The sequence below is a fragment of the Aptenodytes patagonicus genome, chromosome 3 (assembly GCF_965638725.1).
Source record: "Aptenodytes patagonicus chromosome 3, bAptPat1.pri.cur, whole genome shotgun sequence".
Taxonomy (NCBI): Eukaryota; Metazoa; Chordata; class Aves; order Sphenisciformes; family Spheniscidae; genus Aptenodytes; species Aptenodytes patagonicus.
The window spans coordinates 117247539-117267309 of NC_134951.1; the positions used below are offsets into that span (position 1 = coordinate 117247539).

General features: G+C 46.2%; 1 protein-coding gene across 1 annotated transcript in view; it reads right to left on the reverse strand.

The window, feature by feature from the left end:
* Nucleotides 1-1993: 1993 nt before the first annotated feature.
* The window catches only part of ACSS1 (acyl-CoA synthetase short chain family member 1), a 39051-nt gene continuing 21273 nt past the window's right edge, over nucleotides 1994-19771 (reverse strand). Inside the window, exons 6-14 of the mRNA XM_076334821.1 lie at nucleotides 19231-19378; nucleotides 18797-18934; nucleotides 18139-18231; nucleotides 13421-13533; nucleotides 12367-12493; nucleotides 10610-10737; nucleotides 8997-9060; nucleotides 8301-8419; nucleotides 1994-6487 (exon numbers count right to left, since the gene is read on the reverse strand). Coding sequence (XP_076190936.1) covers nucleotides 6317-6487; nucleotides 8301-8419; nucleotides 8997-9060; nucleotides 10610-10737; nucleotides 12367-12493; nucleotides 13421-13533; nucleotides 18139-18231; nucleotides 18797-18934; nucleotides 19231-19378 — 1101 coding nt within the window. The 3' untranslated portion in view covers nucleotides 1994-6316. The remainder of the gene's footprint in view (nucleotides 6488-8300; nucleotides 8420-8996; nucleotides 9061-10609; nucleotides 10738-12366; nucleotides 12494-13420; nucleotides 13534-18138; nucleotides 18232-18796; nucleotides 18935-19230; nucleotides 19379-19771) is intronic.

Consider the following 19771-nt stretch of genomic DNA (forward strand, 5'->3'; position numbering starts at 1 on the left):
CCCCATCTTTGTCAGCCCGCAGGCTCCCAGAACAACACCTTTGCTCCTCTCTTGGTCTTTTGGGTAACACAATGTGCTGAGATTTTTCTAGCTGCTTTGCCTTGCTCAGGAGCAGCGGCGTTACAGGAAGGACCCTGGGTGCCAGTGCCAAGATCGGACCCACGGCTTTGTTAACACTGCAAAAACCAGCGTTTAGCAAGTGCAGCTCAACAGACAAGGGCTGGAACAGGGGACCTCCCCAGCTGTGCGCTGCCAAGGAATGGGAAAGGCTCTTTGGCATCACTCCTAGTAACAAAACGTGTGGGTTTTCCACAGAGAGGGGCTGTGGCCAGGAAAGGGGGGGGGCAGCGAGGCTTTTCTCTCTGTTCGGGTTGAGTTCAGGCAGCAGGGCCAGCAGCTGCAAGAGAGCTTAGCAGCACTGTTCCCTAAAGGCACCCGCTTTTCTGAACAACTATCTCACTCCAGGACCTTATGAGTAGTATTCCACAACTTCTCCTCCTAACTTTGCCGTAAGGCTACTGTTGTTTCTGGGGGTGCAGAGGACTGAGGCACAGAGGAGTAAAGTGGCATCCCCAAGGTCCAATAAGTATAAGAAATTTAATTGAGTCTTCTGCATGCCTGGTGCAGGTTGAGCACTACAAAGCGCTGGGTTTCCGCTCTCCCAGCCTCAACAGACTGAAAAGTCAAAGTAAGCTTTGTCACTGCAGACACAGGGAGTCCAGGCAGATACACACCAGCTACAGAGGAATAGAAGCAAGAGTGAAAAAGCTGCTGTGGCAGATCATTCATTACCAATGTTTGTAGGCTGGTAATTTTGCACAGACGTGACCATTTCCACCCCAAAAGGTGGTTACGTCCCCAAAGCCTTCTATCCAGGACAAAGCAGGGTTAGGCTCGCTGCCATGAAAAACATGTTGCGCCTCTACACTCAGCCAGAAGACAATTCCCTGTCCAGAATTTTCAAGCTGAAAAAGAATCATCTGTTCCTGCTTAGTTTAAAAACTGAAACTTGTTGCTGAAATCAGTTTCTGTGGCTTTAACTGTCCACAGAGACAGCCCCTGAATGTAATTGTGTTAGGCTGGAAAACAGCCTCCATTTTACCAATAAATTCTCAGTAAATGAATCAGGGCAGCTGCAGTAGCGAAACACAAAGTGAGGAGATGGGCACCTGCCTTTCTATCTAGCCATTTCCGTGACTTGTTGGAGACACTTGCCAGAGGGTTGCAAGAGCTAAGAGTGGTGTTGGAAGCTTTCCAGAAGCAGCTGCTGGAGGTAACAGGAGAAGTGGCTAATGAGGATGTTCACTGTCCGTCCCTGCATTACAACTATAGTGTTATCCATGTGGTACGTAGAGGGTGAAACACAATCTTCCTCACTTCTTAATGGACAAGGCACCCTGCAGAGGATGTGTTCCTGGCACTTAAAAATGATCCGTGGCACCTGGAAACAAGTTGCTTCTCATCTGCTCGGCTCTGGGACAGCTACACACTCACTTTCTACACAATGCTGTCTCTCATGTTCCCCACACACATCCTGTTTTCACTCCTTTTCTACTTGTGCACGCTGTGGAGATTAGTAGCTGAACTGTCCATATTAACTAATGGTAATTAATTGTTCCCACTAGTTGTTCTCTGTTAGCATCACACAGGAAAATGAGTGTAGAGCAGTGGGACCTCAGGATTTACACGAGAAATACAGCTTACTGACATGCAAATGCTAGTTCTTCAACTTTTTGAGTTGTTTTGCAGTGGCAGTTTTCTGGCAGTAACTCATTTCCTGTGAGCTACTGTTTAGAGAAAAGCAGCAAAGCAAAACAGCAATTTGGACCACAAGATGACTCATCCTGATCTCTAACTCCTTTGCCTTTCTTTGGCCTGTGCTGGCAGACTAAAATAATCAGAACAGGCAGAAGCAAGTCCAAAGAACTGAAAAAGTCCCAGACACTTTAGGGGATGGAGGGCCAGACACCTAAGATGCAAAGCCAACCCATCACACAGAGAAAGATATTTCCTTTAATGAAAATATGAATACAGAGATCATTGAAAAAATTGGTTTTGGTCAAGGACAATAAATGTGTTTAAAGCATGATTACAAGAAAACAAAATGAAATGAAAGGCTTAACATTAGACTGTACAACACACACCTCATCTCTAGAAAGATAGACTTTCCCTTTCTAAAATTAAGAAAATCATGGTCTGTGTCTCCAGTGGAGTAAAAGGCACCACAACCGGCTCTCACCGGCAAAACCGAGTGGGAAAAAAAGCAAGCACATTTGCCCTTTGCAACAAGCTGCAACAGCTAAAATTGACTCTGGATCTCTTTTAATGAAGCTACAAAGGCAATCTGGCAAATAACCCACACATTACTCATGGACACACAAAGGTTTAGAAGAATTCAACAGTTCTGCTTTTCTAAACAGAGCAATTACCCCCAAGTTTGTCCCACGATCCCACTGTAAAGTATTCCATATACCATTACCTCCTTCACCGATTAGCGAAGATCAGCTCTTAAGACTGCAGGCCTGGGGTCTTTCGCAAGCTACCTCCTTCCTAGCATTTCAAGAACTGAGGACATCAGTGCCAGTTCTGCAGGCTGAACCCCTCCCTGAACCACAAGCCTGGTGGGGGTGTGAGACTGCTGCATGTGAAGCAGAAAGCACTGTCGCCACCCACCAGTGCTGACGGTCATGATGTCCAGGGAGTAGCGAAAATGCAAAGCTCCACACAGGCTTGCACTGAAGATGCAACCGCTGCAGTTAGCAGAGATCATGGGGAAAAAGAAGAAAGGGGGACTTGTCTGGCTGGAAAATTTCATCTGTTTGGCAAAGCTTTCTACAAGTAGCCTACACAGTGAAGCACAGTATTCTTCTTTTTGTAAGAAGTACCAGTTCCAAGCCCTGCCTCGCTCTGTTTCTACCAGCCTCAGGGTGCTATTAGATGAACTGAGCACATGGTGTTAGCTCCAAGAGCTGATGCTGGTATACTTGCAGAAGTGCAGTTTTACCAGGAGAGGTGGGGGCTGAGGCTGCCCAGCAGGAGCTGTGTCCACTGCAGAACACCATGTGGGCAGCACAACAGCACCACGTGCTCCCTTTGAATACCCCGAGGGGGCCTCTGAGCAGATGGACATCCCAAGGACCACAGCTCAGCTGTGGAAATGCGCAAGGAAGAAACAGAGCGGCCATCGTGGTACTGGATGGCAGGCATATGGCACTCTAATCTTGCACATGCTGGTGACGTGATTTTAGCAAAGGTGTTTGTAAGGCTTCAGAAGTTCACAGTATGAGGCTTGTTTGTAACTACAGTCTGTCCACACCATAGCTGGCATGGCTGTGAATTTATTGTGAAATTATTGTGGTCAGTCTGTAACCTCCCTGGCAGCCATGGTCCCTAAGCCCATGCAAATTGAGACAACAGGGATGCAGGTGAGGGAGCGCACCTATCTCCCATTTTCCCTGGGCTGAGGAATTGCATGATGAACGTCTCAATGCACCAAAGCACATTGCTCCTCACATAGCTAGTCTTCGTGAGACAGTTCAGATGAATTAGACCATGTGTCTGTGACCACTGGGTCACACCTCAGCATGGAAATTTCAGGTCAACAGGACAAGGAAATTCTATATGCCTAATATAGGAAATGCTTTCCTGACTAAAAAGAAAGTGTGTAATCTTGTTCAAAAGTCATTTTTCTTCTTCCATGCTGTATTTCAGACTGTGTGGAGACAACTGGTTTAAAAAAGGGAGTCTACTTTTTCTGTCAAAAGCGTTAACTCCTGGCTGCTTCCCACTTGAAAATCACTTCAGGAAGTGGGTTTTTTTTTTTCTTTTGCAATGGCAATAGAGGATATATGTAGTGGCTGTCTCCCAAAATATTAACATCCTGTCAACTCTATCAGACCTTCTGATCTTCGACTTCCCACAAAGTCCACAGGGTGTCTACTTACCTTAAGCAAAAATGAATTGCAGTCAGAAGGATGGGAATTCTAATGAAGCATGATATTCCCTATTGTATTACCCAGTCCCTACAGACATTTAAAATAAATTAAAAAAAAAAAAAACCAAACAGCAAATGCAGCTAGTGTACTCAGAGGAACTCTGGGATCTAAGACAACACTCCTGTCTTTGAGAACACATTGTACTGCAAGCAGCCCGCTTCCCCATTTGGTACCAAAATCTCTGCTGCCCAAAAACCTCACCACTCCTCTCCCAGCCCTACAGGATCACCTAGCCATTTCCTTCCTGCCTTTCCTGCCTCCAGTTAGGTGCACAGATTGTCTTTCTCGTACACAGTCCCACTGGAAAAGGCAGTGCTGCTCCAGTTAAATTCAGCAATAAGTAACCTCTGTAAAACTACAGCAAAAATTGGCAATTCTGCCAATTACTCAGGGGTTTGGCAGGCCAAAACACACAGCTCCACGAAACTAAGCAGACTGTCATCTGAGAAAGACAGAGGCAGGACTGCAAGGTTTGATGGAGTGACCCCAGCCACATCGCTGGAATGGTGGTTAGCAGTCACTTGGCTTAGGCAGGTTAAGATGGAGAAGCTCTCCCAGAGCTCTTGTGGCACACACTCCCAGGATCAGCATTGTGCACACTACACTGGCATATACATTGAGCTTTTGCACCCAGGGAGAGGGGAGGAGTCCTCTGCTGTGCCTTCCTGGCATGCTCTGTGGCCCCTCCAACCACCCTGAACCACTCAGCCAGCTTAAACCAAATTTAGCAGTGGCAGAAGTCTCAAAGGCATTTGTCACCTACAGGCTTCTCCATGACCTTCAGTGGCATAGTAGAGGACAGGAGACCTACTAGCAAATTCTTCTGAATGGCCCAAATATAAGGAGTGCTTCAATCAAAATGCGTTCATGATAAAACAAGTCCAGAAATAAAACACTGAATATATTAGTTGCAATTTTGAAAGCATATGAAAGCCAAAGGCTATTGTTCCCTGCTATTCTGAGGTTGCTGGTCTGGAATGCTACCATCGCTTTCCAGAAGGCATCTAAGAGGCACTTCCTTCTTCTTTGTGGATTGTGCAATTTGCAGGTACCCACCCGGCATTTAACTCTTTGGAAGATCAGCACGGCAGCATGTGGAAGGGGCTGATGTGGATGATAAGCATTAAGTCATAACTTCTGACAGGAGAACCAACCTACCTCCAAACTGGGTGCCTGTCTTTGTTGGAGCAAACAAGATTACAGGCCATTTGGGAGTGGGCTAAAATAACTATTCCTTGGCCAGAAATCGCACAGCTTGGCAAGTCACAATGAACACTCCAGCACATCTCTCTCAGCTTCAAACCTCTCTTGAGCACTTCAGGATTTTGTTTCCCAATGCTCCTCTGACAGACAGCAAGCAAACATCATCCCTTTTCATAGTGACTTCAAGAAACAAAGGCACCTAACACAAATCGCCAACTGGCAACAAAGATCTACCAGTTGTAGACCACCAATCCTAATATGCAGAAGTGAACCACAATGGACAACACTGATCAGTTGTCATCACCAATGAGGAAGAGGACAGCTACTTTAAAAACCCAGTTGGTAATCTCAGTTTCTCAAGGCAGAATAAAACCACATGGGACCAGATCCCTCCTATGCAACTGGCAATGCATTCAGGTCATGTAGGGAGCCCAGCGGTAGGCTTTGTTTTGCGGCTGGAAGTGCTAGTGCTGGGTTGCCTAGGTGGGCCATGAAGGGACACAGGCTCACCATCTCCGGCAAGTCCCAGGACATACAGTGGTAGGAACAAATCCTTATGAGGAAAGCCGAAGGGTAATGACTGGGTAAACACAAGAAAGAATTATCAGACTAGCAATGTCATTCTAATTTCCCTAACACCACATGTGAAACATCTACTAGAATACCCAGCATTGCCAAAAAGGCACCACAGTTGCAGTGAAATACAGCTACTTGCACTTGGATATCCAAGCTGAAGAAAAAATTGAAGTATATTCCAGGGCTTCTTTTAAAACAGCAAAAGCATTGTATAAAAACATTTCCCTGTACAGTAACATTAAAATGAGAAACATTAATGTCTGCATCTTGCTTCAGTTAGTATTAAATTTCATCATAGCTAATGGAAACCACCAATGGCTGCTCTGTATCAGCCCTAAAAGCAATGAAAGGGAGCTCACTGACACTGCAGAACTGCAGATTGCTCCTAGCTCTGTGCATCTCAAAATACATTGTGGAATGGAAAATGTTGTTCCCCTAGAAGGGAACAGAGTTTTTAAAAAAACACCGAGAGAACTATGTTGTTTGCCTGGTTTTTTGAGACCTTTCACATTTCCAGAGGAGAGAGATTCCAGAGCTGCCTGCTATGAGGAACTCTTCCTGTATGTCTGGTAAGCATCTAATATCTCCTTGACAACACTTGGATCATCAAGTGTGGTGACATCTCCCATGTTGCCTGATTGTTCAGTGACTACTTTCCTCAGCAGCCTTCTCATGATCTTCCCTGATCGGGTTTTAGGAAGACGTTTCACCACCTGTAGAGAAGGGAAAGACACACCCATATTAGAACCTGGGTCCTGCTGCAAACCACAAGGCAATTTGGTTGAACTGTCCTAAGCCTGGCACGCTATCTCATGGCCACAGCTCCTTTGAGGCTCCTGGCAAATACTAGACCATTGAGCACATTGGTTTATGTCCAAGGAGAGGAGTGCCACTAGCATCAATTCCTTGTGCTATAAATTTTATTCTTATTTAAGTGGACTTTGTTCCCCATTTACTCATTGCTGTGTATCTCCAGTATGCACAGCTCTGGATAATCAGGTCCTGAATAAGCTGTTAACTATTGAACTAGAAAGCTAGTTACACTTGAAAACTCAGGCACTGATGATGACACAGATCTCAACCCTTTACCAGAACAGACATTCATATTCCCCTTTACAGGGCAGGAATATAAAGCACACAATACTCCACGCCAGCTACAGGGTCTCCTACTCAAGGGATAACTCCTGGGTCCTGATGTTTCTCTCTGCCCGATTGTATCTGTCAGCCTACACGCCCTCCTTCATAACCAGAAGAATGTTAAATGTCTTGGCTATGCTTCCTGCAAAAGACTTAGCAGCAGATTCAAAGGCTTTAGCATAAATTTTAGCCTGGTAAAGAGTTTTCAGGCACTGAATAGAGATGCTAGCAGGTCTCACATTTTGCTAACATGATCAGGCCAGTAGGCTACAAAACTCCAAAGCATTAACTAACATACAAGGAAAGAGTTGTAGGACTTCTCTGCAGGACTACCCCCAAACACAGGGAAACAAGATGTTTCCTTGCAAACCTGCAAGTTCTGGGAGCTGCTCCAATCCACTAAGGACGTCTTGGGCTGCTCCAAGTTGAATGAGCCACCCTTGCCTGCTCCTGTTGTATTCTGTAACCTGTGTCTTGGTGTCCACCTTCCCAGCATGTGGCTAAAGCAGGGCCCCTCAAAGAAGCGGTCTGGTCACTGCCTCCAAGCAGAGCGTGGAATGGATGCAGATGGGCCTTGGGGGGCAGCTAAGGAGGAGCTTTGGGCACTCTCCCCAAACACACAAAGGGAGCTGCTGAAAGGTGAGCAGGCTTGAAACAGAGCCTGGAGTTCATCAGTGCTCCCAGGGTCAGGCTCAACAAGCTGTCTGAGTTACACAATAGAAACAGCCAGTGCTTTGGGATCTGGAGTTGGTGCTAATTATCAATGCAAAATAGCTGGGCAGTAGAAAAGTGTCACTGCCCTTCAGTGACACTGAAGGTTGTGGCGTTTCTCTACAGTTTGGTGGGGTTTTATCTGATCCATTGCACAGGGCCACCCAGAGCAGTGCTACATTGCTTCAGCAGGGGGTCAGCTGAGGGCAAGAGCTACGTGGAGCAGTAATGCTGCTGCATGGTGAACAGGGACATCAAGTGCTTCTTGAGGCACAGGGCAGGCCTGGGGTTCCCCTTTGCCAGAGCTCTTGCCAAGCATGGTGCTCTCTGTGCATCCCATTTAAAGGACGGTTCAGAACTTGGCCCAAATGGAGCAGCCTCAGGGTAGCTGTAAAACATGCTCTGTAACAGCCCCCACCAAGAAGCTGCTCTGCAGGCTGGAGCAGCTGTAATATCCCAGCCACCCTCTGGGTCACTGCTGATCCTTAGGCATGGCAAAGGAGCACATGCAGACCACTGCACCTGCCCACCCCTACCTAGGGATCCCTCCAGCTAGTTCTGGTTTTCTGCTTCTTTGTCCTGCTAGAGAGGGACAACAGCAGTACTGCAGGCAGGAAGATGAGGCTTGCTCAATGTGACCATTCCTGCTCCTAGTCCTGGTTACAGTGTCCCACTTACCAGAATGTGGTCAGGCACAGCATATTTTGCTATCTTGGAAGCCACAATGGTTTTGAGCTCTTCTTTGACACGGTCTATATGAGCTGTCTGCTCCTTTAGCACTATGAAAGCAAAGGCACCTGGAAGACAAATGAGCAGAAGCCACATACCTCATATTAGATCCTGGCTGGCAAGACCAGGGATGCTCACTTGAATGCCAAGGAAGGTTTCAAATCATTCCTATGCGCAATCTAGGGACTGCCAAGAAAACCATAGATCCTGTTTACAAAAGGGAGTCAGACTCCAGCCCTCAAACGATGGCCCAGCCTTGTCTTGGCTTCTATGGACCAGACTGATCTCAGTGACAATGACAACTCAACATAAATAACCAAACTGCCACTGGGATCGAAAGCTGGCCAACGCAAATCAGCTATTCCCATTCTGTTCAAAGGACATCTCTGAGCACAATCCTTTTTAAGGAAGCTCTACTACATATGTAAACACTATGTGTGAAAACAGTTTAGGGGAGTAATACCTGCACCCAGCTTAGGAACATGCAGTTATTTTCATGGCTGTCTTTTCCTCTTGGGGCTGCAACGCCAGTCAACCTAAGGATAACTGCCTTCCCATTCCCTAGGCACCTCCTAACACAGAGCCCAGGTTAGAAATTAAGGAAGTGTATGTAGGTGTCATGTCAGGACACTGCTTTTCACATACCTTCTCCTTTGATCTTGTGTGGATACCCAATCACAGCTGTCTCAGGGACCTCAGGGTGATCAGCCTTCACAAAAAGTGAGACAAAAACACACAGAGCGTAACAACTTCAAGCCCTGCAGAGTTTGCGCCAGTTGCTCTAGGAACAAAACACCTTGCCATATCTCACCCTCCCCTTGGCAGATCCTGCTGAAAGCACAGCAGGAAAGCTGGATGCCACCTTCCTACTGCAAGGTCAGCTGGCAGCAACGGCCATGGCCACGTCTCTGAGAGTAGCATTTACTCACTGGATTGGCTCTGCTTTTAAACACAGAAATAAGTACTCTTACATACACCGCTAAGCCCACTGCACAGCAAGCTGAATTTGCACCAGCTCGAAACCTGCTTTCTCTTTCTTTATCCGTGCTCTTATGTGTGAATGGCTACGGTCCCAAGTGGTGACTGGCCATGGCCAAATCACAAGCAAAACCAGTCCTGCATTGTTCTGTGCCACAGGGAACTGTTGCCATCAGAGCAAAAGTGAAGCTGCCAACATCACAGTCCACATTTGACTGGTGTTTATAAGTGCCTAAAGCACACCAGAATGCAGAAAGAATCAGGCCTCTTCATCTTCCCAGAAGGGGGGAAGGGTTGTTTTGCCGAATGCATATTTTTATTATTATGCTACACAACAGTGATTTATTCTGTCACACTTCAGAGTTTAATTTAACATTCTTCTGCAGTAAGAAGACAATTTGTGTACAGACTGGAAGAAATCACATATCTGAATCCCACACTAAAAACTGGATTATGCTATCTTAGATTAGATTAAAATATGAAAGAAAACATTGCAGAGCAATCTAAGCATATAAACATAAATATATTTGCATATACACATGTACAGAGTGGGAGAGGAACTAGATCCTGTATCTATGATCACACAGACAAAAAATTTACTCACAGAGGAGACAGTAGGATCCTGTGTGCCATGTGAACACAGCTCAGGTTTATCAAATGTTACATTTAAGTGCCATTTGCAGGCAAGGCACATAATATAGAAATAAATATTCACGCCATGCTTTGAAGATAAATGCTCTGAGGACTTCTTCTTTTCAATTCCCTGAGCTAATATTATTCTCTCTCAAAATGACAGGCTAACTTTGCAGCTGACATGAATCAAGGCTGCTTCATATTTAACACTGCTGAATTCTCAGGCATACTCAGCTAGTTCAGACGAACAAGAACCACAGATTTGCGAAGGACAGGTTAGGTGTTAGCAGAAGGGAAGGAACAAACAGGAGAGACAATCCCTTATGGAGACTCCACCAGCATCCAAAATTACAACTGCAACAGTATAATGTCACTGAAAGGAAACACAGCTCTGACAGTTCAACTGCAGGGACTGCCCACGGCGTGACTGCTCTCTCACTTGCCCATTTGTCGTCTCATTAATAAGGGTGCTGTTTCCTTTTGCTCATTTGCTATTCATTATGCATCAAGCTGCTGTGTGTATGCAGGGACAGGGGTTTGAAGGCAACAGACCCTGCACTTGTTTAAATTCATAAAGCTTCTTTCAAGGGACCACCCTGTCTCACAGATATGCCCTGTGAAGGGATCTCTACCTGCTCAGAACTTACCATTGCATCTTCTATCTCTGCCGTCCCGAGCCTGTGTCCGCTGATGTTAATGACATCATCCATGCGCCCTGTTATCTGGTAATAGCCTTTCTTGGTCCTGTAAGCACCATCCCCTGTGAAGTAGTAACCTACAGCAAAGACACGTGGGTGGTCAGCAGCAGGAAGTGTGCCAGCCTATTGCTTTGGGCTCTGATGCTGAACACACCGTGCTCTAGGATGGCGAGTAGGGTAGGGTGGGTCAGGCAGCTCACAGGGACTCCCAAGCTTACAGCTGCATGACCTGCCACACACCGTTTCCCACTTCCCTCTGCCATCCCCAACCTTTGTCTGCTCTGCCTGGGCTGTGCTGGCTCCTAGTAACCACCTGAGCAGCACCAAGACAGTGGAGGTCAGATCTCTGCCAAGATGGGCAAAATCACTGTAGGCAATCAGCAGCAAACAGCGGCTGATGTTCCCTGTAGTACAACCAAGTCCAGCAACACAACACAGTGATGCTTTGCTGGATTTACAAAACCAAGGGGGGCTCTCTGATCTCCCTAGGCTTTACTCGCCTACAGCTGCACAGCAACTGTGTGCTCAGGCTTGGGGCATACAGCTCTAAGATAAAACCACTTCAAATGCCATCTGCCATCATGCTGTAGGCTATTGGTCAATCTCAGGTCTGCTGCTAGCTACACCTCAGCGCTCATGGAAAATTAAAACTGTTCAGCTGAAAGGGAGCCGTTCTGTTACATTTTGTACATGGGAACACTGCCAATTTTTTTAATCACTTACACTGGAACTGATGAAAAGCCATTTTCCCTCCTGGCTAACAAAGACTTAGATCCCAGATAACAGTCCCTCTCCAGCATATGAGCGTGGCAGAAACACTGCTATCAGATTAGCTGGAAAAAAACCAACCAAACCATGATAAGCATGGTGTTTGGAGAGTCTAAAACTTTTGATGGAAACTGAAAAAGACCCGGTGGTTCCAGGAAACTCCAGTGTCACTGAGGACACATCTGGTGATTGTGTTGGCTCTTCATCAAAGCCATGTCTGCATCTGAATTGTTCCTGTGGCACTTCTGAGCAGCAGCAAGCAGCTAGTGCTGCAAAATCTGAAGGTGGTTCTCGCCAGGACCCACTATTGGCCAATTCATGGACTTTCAGTCATGCCTCCTGCCCTTCCAAATCAATTAAACAACTATCAACTAAATACAAGATTTCAGATGCAAACATGTAGAGAGTAATAAGGGACTATGGGCTCATTCAATTTCTTCTACCAGTTTCCCATTCTTATTTTCCAACCCTTTTTGTACAACTTGCAGGATTATCTAATTCTTGCCTACCTTGTAGCTTTCAAATCCCTTTTAGTTGCTCCCCTGAGTGTCCAATCTCATACAAAAAAATGTTTCCCTGCCACTTCTAATTACTTGCCAGATACAACTTGACCATGTTTTAAAAAAGGAAGGATGTAACACAGCCTGTGACAGCAGCAGTGAGATTCAGTGATGTAGGAGGTACTTTCCCATCCAATATGTCTATTTCCAAGTGAGACACAAATGGCCCCAAAGAAAAGGTATTTGGACTTTAAAATACATTCCCTTTTGACCGCTAGAAAGGTCAACACTTTCTAAGACCATTAGTGCACACTTGCAACACGTGACGCACAACCCCAAGGAACCAAGATCTGGCTGATACAGAAATATCACAAAGTGCTGCTGAAAATATTCGGTGTGCTTATACTGCAGTGCAAGTGCTCTTGGCACTTTCCTTACCTGGGTAGGCTTTGAAATAGGCATCAACAAATCGCTGGTGATCTCCATAGATTGTTCTTGCCATGCCAGGCCATGGCTGGGCAATGCAGAGTGCACCGGACACATCATTGCCCTCTATAACCTTTCCCTGCAGGTTCAAGCACAGGAAGGATGATCAGGTGAACAAAATAGGAATAGTAAGTGCTTCTGTGTCATTGATCTGGCAAGAGTCACCCTGTTGCTCACTGCAGACTGCCAGTGGAGGACCACAGGTGGAGAAAATGAATCCGCTCATGGAGCTATTGTCTGTATCATGCCTTCCTCACCCCTTGAGGCCAGCGGCACAGCAGATAAGACAGTTGTAAGACTAAAAGAAAAGTGAGTCCTGTGATTCTCCGGAGGGCAATGCCAAGCAAAGATGACAGCAAAGATGTGCCGAGCAGCCAGAGGATGCCTGGGATGAGGCTAACAGGGAAATGCCTGGACCCCTGCCTTCCACTTTCACTGTTGTTAACTGCCACGTTCCCTTAACAATCTGTATATGGAGGAGATTACATGCTTTACTGTTTAACAGGGCACTGGGGCACAGATGGGAATCGCTCAGCACAGACCAGCACCAGTTTTCTCACAGACACGCACAGTTGCAGGGCCTCATGCCTTTCATTTTCCTTGGAAAACTCCACAGTCCTGTTGGCTGCTCCAGTCTTGCCACGTCACTGGATGTTGCACGCACTGCTCCAACTGTTCAGCTCCCTGGTTTCCAGGAGCTGTGTGACTTCTGACTGCTTTCATAAATGGAGGCAGCAGCTCTTAATCAGAAGCAGTGTAAGACCATAAAAGTGGTGCTGAAAATGCAAACACTCCTCTAGAGATTTGCAGACAGCTTGCAATGCCCAGCTGGCAATCTGTATGGACATTTGAGATATGCTCAATATATAAATTGCTCATCTATTCTACCATTTTAACAGAGGAACAAACATCTTTCCAGATCCTGTTACTCTGCCATCAGAAAGGTGATTAAGGCAGAAACACACAGCAGCTTCTCTTTCGGGCACCCAGCACAGCCTCAACTCACATTCTCATCCATCAGCACGGGCACAATCCCAAAGAAAGGTCTCATAGCCATAGCCGGAATGATCTCAGCTTTCTCCTCTGAAGGCCGTGGGGCAATGCAGATGCCACCAGTTTCTGGAAGAAAAATGAAAAACAAAATATTTGGGGTCCATCCAAAGCTGGATGAAAGCAGATGCCAGCTCTTCTTAGTTAAAGAAGAGAATAGCGAAGCCACCTTGCAATAAAAAGCCACTGGGAAGGAACTATGCAAGACCAAGTAGCAGAACTTTCTGAAAGCAGCACAGACCTGACAAACCAAGAGCTCTTTGTGACTACAAGAAAGGCTTAAACATAGAAAAACGTCTGGCAAGCCAGGATGACACCACCAAGGCCTGTTCTATCTACAGGGGACATTGCAGCAGGTAGAGCAGAGAGCTGCAGGCAGGTCCCTCCCTTGGTGAGCTCGGATCAAGAGCTACTCCTACTCCATAATTGCATGATGCATCATTCACTGCTGGCTGCAAAAATTGCTGCCCCCTGTGTACATCGGTGACAAACCAGAGTGTGGCCAAGCAGCCGCCTCAGGGGAAGAGCAGCTCCCCATGCCCCAGAGCATCAGGATCGCTGATGTCCAGCTTAGCTCTTCAAAGGCTCAGAGGAGAGCAGTACAGGGGCTACAGCAGCTGGCTTTGCACCAGACAGCCTGCAGACCCTGCAGCAGCAGCCACGACGTGTGCGTTCAAGAGCCTTCCCACAGTCCTGTCCGTGGCAAATCAATCAGACACAGTGAAGACCCCATTGATTCAGCCCACATGCTCTGTTTCCTACAGCTGGCCCTAAGTCGGCTCACAAATCAACCCATTCCTCCAGCTACCAACCAGCAACAAATACAGGCAGCTATAATGCACGCTTACACCCTTGCAGGTCCTTCTCACGCTAACAGGGCTGCCTGGTGGCAGGGGCAGTACTCACCAGCCCCATTTCCTACCCTAGAAGTGATTTTACAGTTACTTTTTATAAGCACATCAGGGGATTTATCTCCCGGTGCTGTTTTTACAGCTGTCTAAGGTAAAAGCATGAAAAGCACTTCAAGAGTCTGAATTACTATTATTGCAGAGTATGAGATTAACCCACCCCTTACAGGCAGGTTGAGCTTATCTTCTATTCAAAATTGAACCTTTTAATCATCCTTTTTCATTCCTGCTGGGATGAACATTAAATCAGATTCCAACCTTAATCAGATCTTTTCTATTCTAAAACTAATGCAGAAACACAAGAGAGAAACAAAAACAAAGGAGCATTAGGTTTTTAAAAATACAGCTCTATAAATAAAGGTACGTTCTGCCACTTTGAGAGTGCATTTCTCTACCGGCTTTGCTGAGGTTGTGAAAACTGAAACCAGGGGTTGGAAAGGCTGAATTTGACCCTGAATTTGCATCCAGCTGCCCTGACGTAGCTATGAGGAAGGGCCTCTGAGGAACGCTAAGCTTCAGACCTGCAGAAAATAGTTTCATATGTGGCTTACACATAAAATTATTTCACATTTCATTGATGGGCATGCATCTACTTCACATGTTTCTGTTTATTTTGAAAGGGTCATCTTGAATTTTTTCATAAAAAGAAAAAAGCACCCCAGATACCTGCTGTTCTCTGTTTGCATAGACAAAATCTGCATCAGAGCAGGGAACCTGATTAAACTGATGGTTGCTCTTCCTAAACCAGTACTCATTCTGAACACAGCACTGCAAGCTACGTTTCAACATGGGTTTTGCCACATCCTAGACATCCTGCAACCAGCTGCACATAAGGCAGTAAAGTCACATTCCAGAGGGAGCTGCATGGTGGCAAGGGTGCTTTAAAAATTATGTGCATGGTAAAGACCTATTTTAAACTGGTTTAAAAGTACCAGGAAAAATTTTTGCCACTGACAGATGACAGCTAGCAAGACTTCTAGGCTCTACCCTGCCTTTATGAAGTCTGTCTCTTTAGAGGTCGGGCTGGCAGACTGACCTCTAAAGGTCAGTCTAAAAGCTGTGCTTCCACGTTACCTGTGCCCATGCTGTCACCGTAGTGCAAATCCACCCAGACTTCAAGCAAGGACAGCAGAGTCTGAGCAAGGAGGGTGATGCATCGAAACAAGCTCCCCTCTGCCGTGGGTAGATGACCTCTGGCAGCAGGGTGCAGCATGTACTCTCTGCCATCGTTGTCTTCACCACCACAGATAGATTGGATTGACTACTTTGGGGGGAATCCACCTAAGAAGCACCAGCCCAGTCTAAATCGCTGTAAGATGATGCCAACAACAAAAGCTTCCAGGGCCCGTTCAGAGATGTCTTTCAAAACCAGCTTTTGTTCACAGCTGCATACAACAGCTGTACTCTTTTTATAAAACCGACAAAAGTAAAAATACCTCGTGTCTCTTCTGCACTACAAAGAACTACACCTGAAACTCAAACACAGCTTTGATTCTATTACTGTCAATCACAGCACAGCAGTACCTAATATTTTAACAGTAAGAGCCACAGGAATTTTCTATCTCTCTCATCTGCACATACCACACTACTTAAATTGCTTCTCGTAATTGCTATCTCACTCATTTGCTCATCCAAAGACCTTCAAGTGGATTCTTAAATCACCATTTGCTGATCTTTACACCTACCAGGCTTTATTAGCTGGCAACACATTGCTGCTTCGGAGAGCAACACACCGTAGAGGACACTGCATACAACAGTACAATTAACAAGCTATATTGAAATTGTCTACGAGAGGTGATACTGCAGGACCACAACCAGCATCCATCAAACTGTTTCTATGATCTCCTTCCACGCTCCCTTTACATTCAAATGGCGTATATAATGTTTCCAAGAATAATTTGTCTTCCTCTTTATTGGAAGCATCAACTGTGGAGAAAGATTGATTCTACTTTCTAATAAAATCAATTTCATGAATAGGTATCATTATTTTATGCTTCCAGGAGCTGGTAACTGTTTACCTGCAAAACTATGCCTGGTTCAAGGTAAGATCAAGCACTCTGCACTTACAGACTGTCCAGCAAATGTTCTTTAACCTCTCACCTGACAGTTGTTGCTCCAAAAACCCAGGAGAAATACAGTTTAATATAAGACCTAACCCTGTACTTCGGAGGAAATAGGAGACACTGTATGCACACTGCATGCACCAGTTAACTGAAGACAAACTAAACCAAAAAAATGTTAGGGCAAAAAAAGATTCTTCTCAACTCCATCACTGTACAGTAATCAACTGCTTCTCCACAATGTTTTATTTCAGAGCAGTGAGGAGGAAAGCATATAGCACCTAGCCAGTCAGCTTTCCTTCTGCTCAGCTTCTGAGAACCCAGATGGTTTAAGAGATCAGTAATTGAAGTAGATAGTAGTTAACATTGCTGCTCTGAATTCTGAGGTTGTTTTATTTCAAATCTGAAAATAAAAAGAGCCTGCAAGTCTGGTCTGGTCTGGATTAAATGGAACTTGGTTGTGTGCCAGAAGCTAATTCATCACATTGAGATGGGCCACAGGGATCCTGAAGACAGAGCCTGCTAGCAGGAATAAGGATGAAATCAGGAGCAGCTTGACTGGAAAGGGAATGAACATTCTGCCCAATGGCAGCTAGAAATTTAAGAGTAGGGACATCTTTTTTTCAGCAGAGGCAGAATGCCAGCAGCTGTGCTGTGTCCTTTAAGTCCACGGCTCCATGGCAAACTGTGTGGTTCACAACTTGAGAAGGACATATTGCAAGATGCCTTTAGCAACTCTTGAATGTTGGTGCCTGGAAGAGAGGACCAGGTGCTGAGGTGGCCGGGAAGGAGCTGCAGGACTCCTTCAAGCGCAGGGCCCCACCAGGCAGCACAGCCCCAGCTGGAGTGCAGCGCTGTGGCCTCTCTCTGCTGCTGGCCAGGGAGGGCAGGAGGCAGGGAACAGCTCTGCTCCATCTGGACAGGGATCTATGACAGCCAGTCACTCTGTCCAGCAGGTTGTAAACACAAAACAAGCCTTAACTGATGCACACAGCTGGGCCAAGCATGTTGCCAAAACAGAAGCGCACTCCTTTTTGAGGCATCAAAGGTCCAGAGCCAAAGCAACTACAGCATACTACTTTCTGGGAGAAGCTGCTCCCAGGCAGCCCTGCTGGGTGACAGCCACTGTCTCCTACCCACCTGATGCACAGCCAGCCAGCAAGCCTCCACTCACTCCTTTCCAATCCACCAGAGCAGTTGCACCGGGTCCCTTTGACTACACAGCTTAGTTTTCCATCCTCCTCTGACCGTTCCCAGGAAGGGAAATAAAGCACACCTAAGTACAGATTGTGGCTATATGGTGCTATAAATGCCTTTTTATGATAAGACCATATCAAGGTCAGTACAGGTGGATAAATAATTGAAAATGAGGTTTCCAATTCAAGCTGCCTACTCCCAGCTTTGCCCAGAAATTCAATCTCTGCCTCCTGTTTCTAGAACCAATTGAGATTTTCCAGCATTCAAAATATCAAAGAACATTTAGAGGGGACAAGAAAAAAAACACCAACATTGCTATTGCTTTTATATGCTGTTACATTGCTATTATGTGCTGAAACTCCCCAGCGACTTTCAAAAGCTGATCAAAATGCCAGGAGGGTTTTTTGACAGACTCGTCGGATCAAATTGAAATGCATTAATTCTTCTCTACCCACCAGCAACCTGCCAACGGTCAGGACCCTCCACGCTCCCCGAAGGATGCCTTTTACCTGTCTGCCACCATGTGTCCACGAGGGTGCAGCGCCCTTCTCCCACCACGTGGTAGAACCACTGCCAAGCTTCGTGGTTGATGGGCTCTCCCACTAGACAAAAATAAGAAAGGAAGCAGCCTGAGACTCGGGGGGTTGCAGGCAGTTCATGCTCCCTTTTGGTGCACAACACGCTGAATGCATGATCTTTGGGCAGAATGCTGGGATGTGCAAAGGACTGCAATGCACTCAAGTAGCTGAGGACTGACTTTTTCCCGAAAGACCAAACGGCAAGCAATAAATACCACTGAAAGTAACTAACCAATGCAGGTATATATAAGAACCTCTAGAATCCTAAATAATGCAGGAAAATGCTGCTTGGGCTTCCTAAGCCAGTAAAATTCAAAGTGATGGCATTTACCATTAGATAAATCTTTTTAGAAAAGAATGCGATCTTGCAAAATAAGCTAGGAAACAGGCAATCACACTAAGGTTCCATGGCCTTAACTTCAGTTTGTTTCTCCTTCTGCTGAGAAAATATCTGAAAAGCCTGACAGGGAGCCTGCTTTATCATCTATTTTTAACCACATCCCATCTGGTCAGCCAAGCTCCTCTGGTACCTTCATTTCACCAGCTAGAACCCCCCGTCTTTTTCAGAAGAAGATTTCATGCCCCTTACCTGATCCCAAGGTCCTCAAGGAAGATCTGTCATATTTCTTCACCCACTCTTCTCCATAATTCAGCAGCAAGCGTATAGCCGTAGGTGCTCCGTAAAACTGATTAATTTTCAACCTTTGTACCACTTCCCAGTAACGACCTGCAAGATCACAAACAGGCTTTTTAACTGTCTAGCACTGACATACCACTGCAAATGTTCAGCAGGAAGGTTAACAGCCAATGCTAAAGCTGTGACTACTGTGAGTACAGAGCAAAACCAATGGCAACTTTTTTTTTTTCACCCTGGATGCACAGATGTTCCTGAATGTCATAGACACGTGTTCCAAAGAAATGGAGCTTACCTCCCCTGAGCAGGCAGGTCACACCGGACAGGTTTCTAAATCTCCTTTGTCACACTGCCATGTCTAGCCAAACCTTTACCCACCGCTTCCTCACCTGGGTCAGGGTACACTGGAGTGCTTTCAAACAGGACAGAGGTGGCTCCGTTGCAGAGTGGTCCATACACAACATAGCTATGTCCCGTGATCCAGCCAATGTCAGCCACACAGCCAAAAACATCGCCTTGCTGGTAGTCAAATACATACTGCAAAGATAAATGTAAGGCCAGCTGACTTTCTGTTGGCAGGCGCAAAGAGCTTAAAGGTAAGATGCTGGACTGGACATCCAAGTGGGAGCAAGAGAGCACGCAGGGCGAGTGGAGCCAGACACGTAGGACACAGCAACACAAAGGCCAGCCCAAGGTGAGGAAGCAAGTCAGAGACCAGTACCAGGGCTTCCAGGCTCCTGACTGCTTCTGCAAACATACAGGGAGCATGGCTGTACCAGCAGCTGCTCAGACTGGAGCAACAAAGCTTACAGTCAAAGCCCAGAGCCCCAGATACCTAAGGGTGCCTACTCCAGGCAGTTCACATGGGAGAGCTGACCTTGAGCTTCAGGGCCTCAGAGGCTCAGACCCCTCACGAACATGAACAGGTTT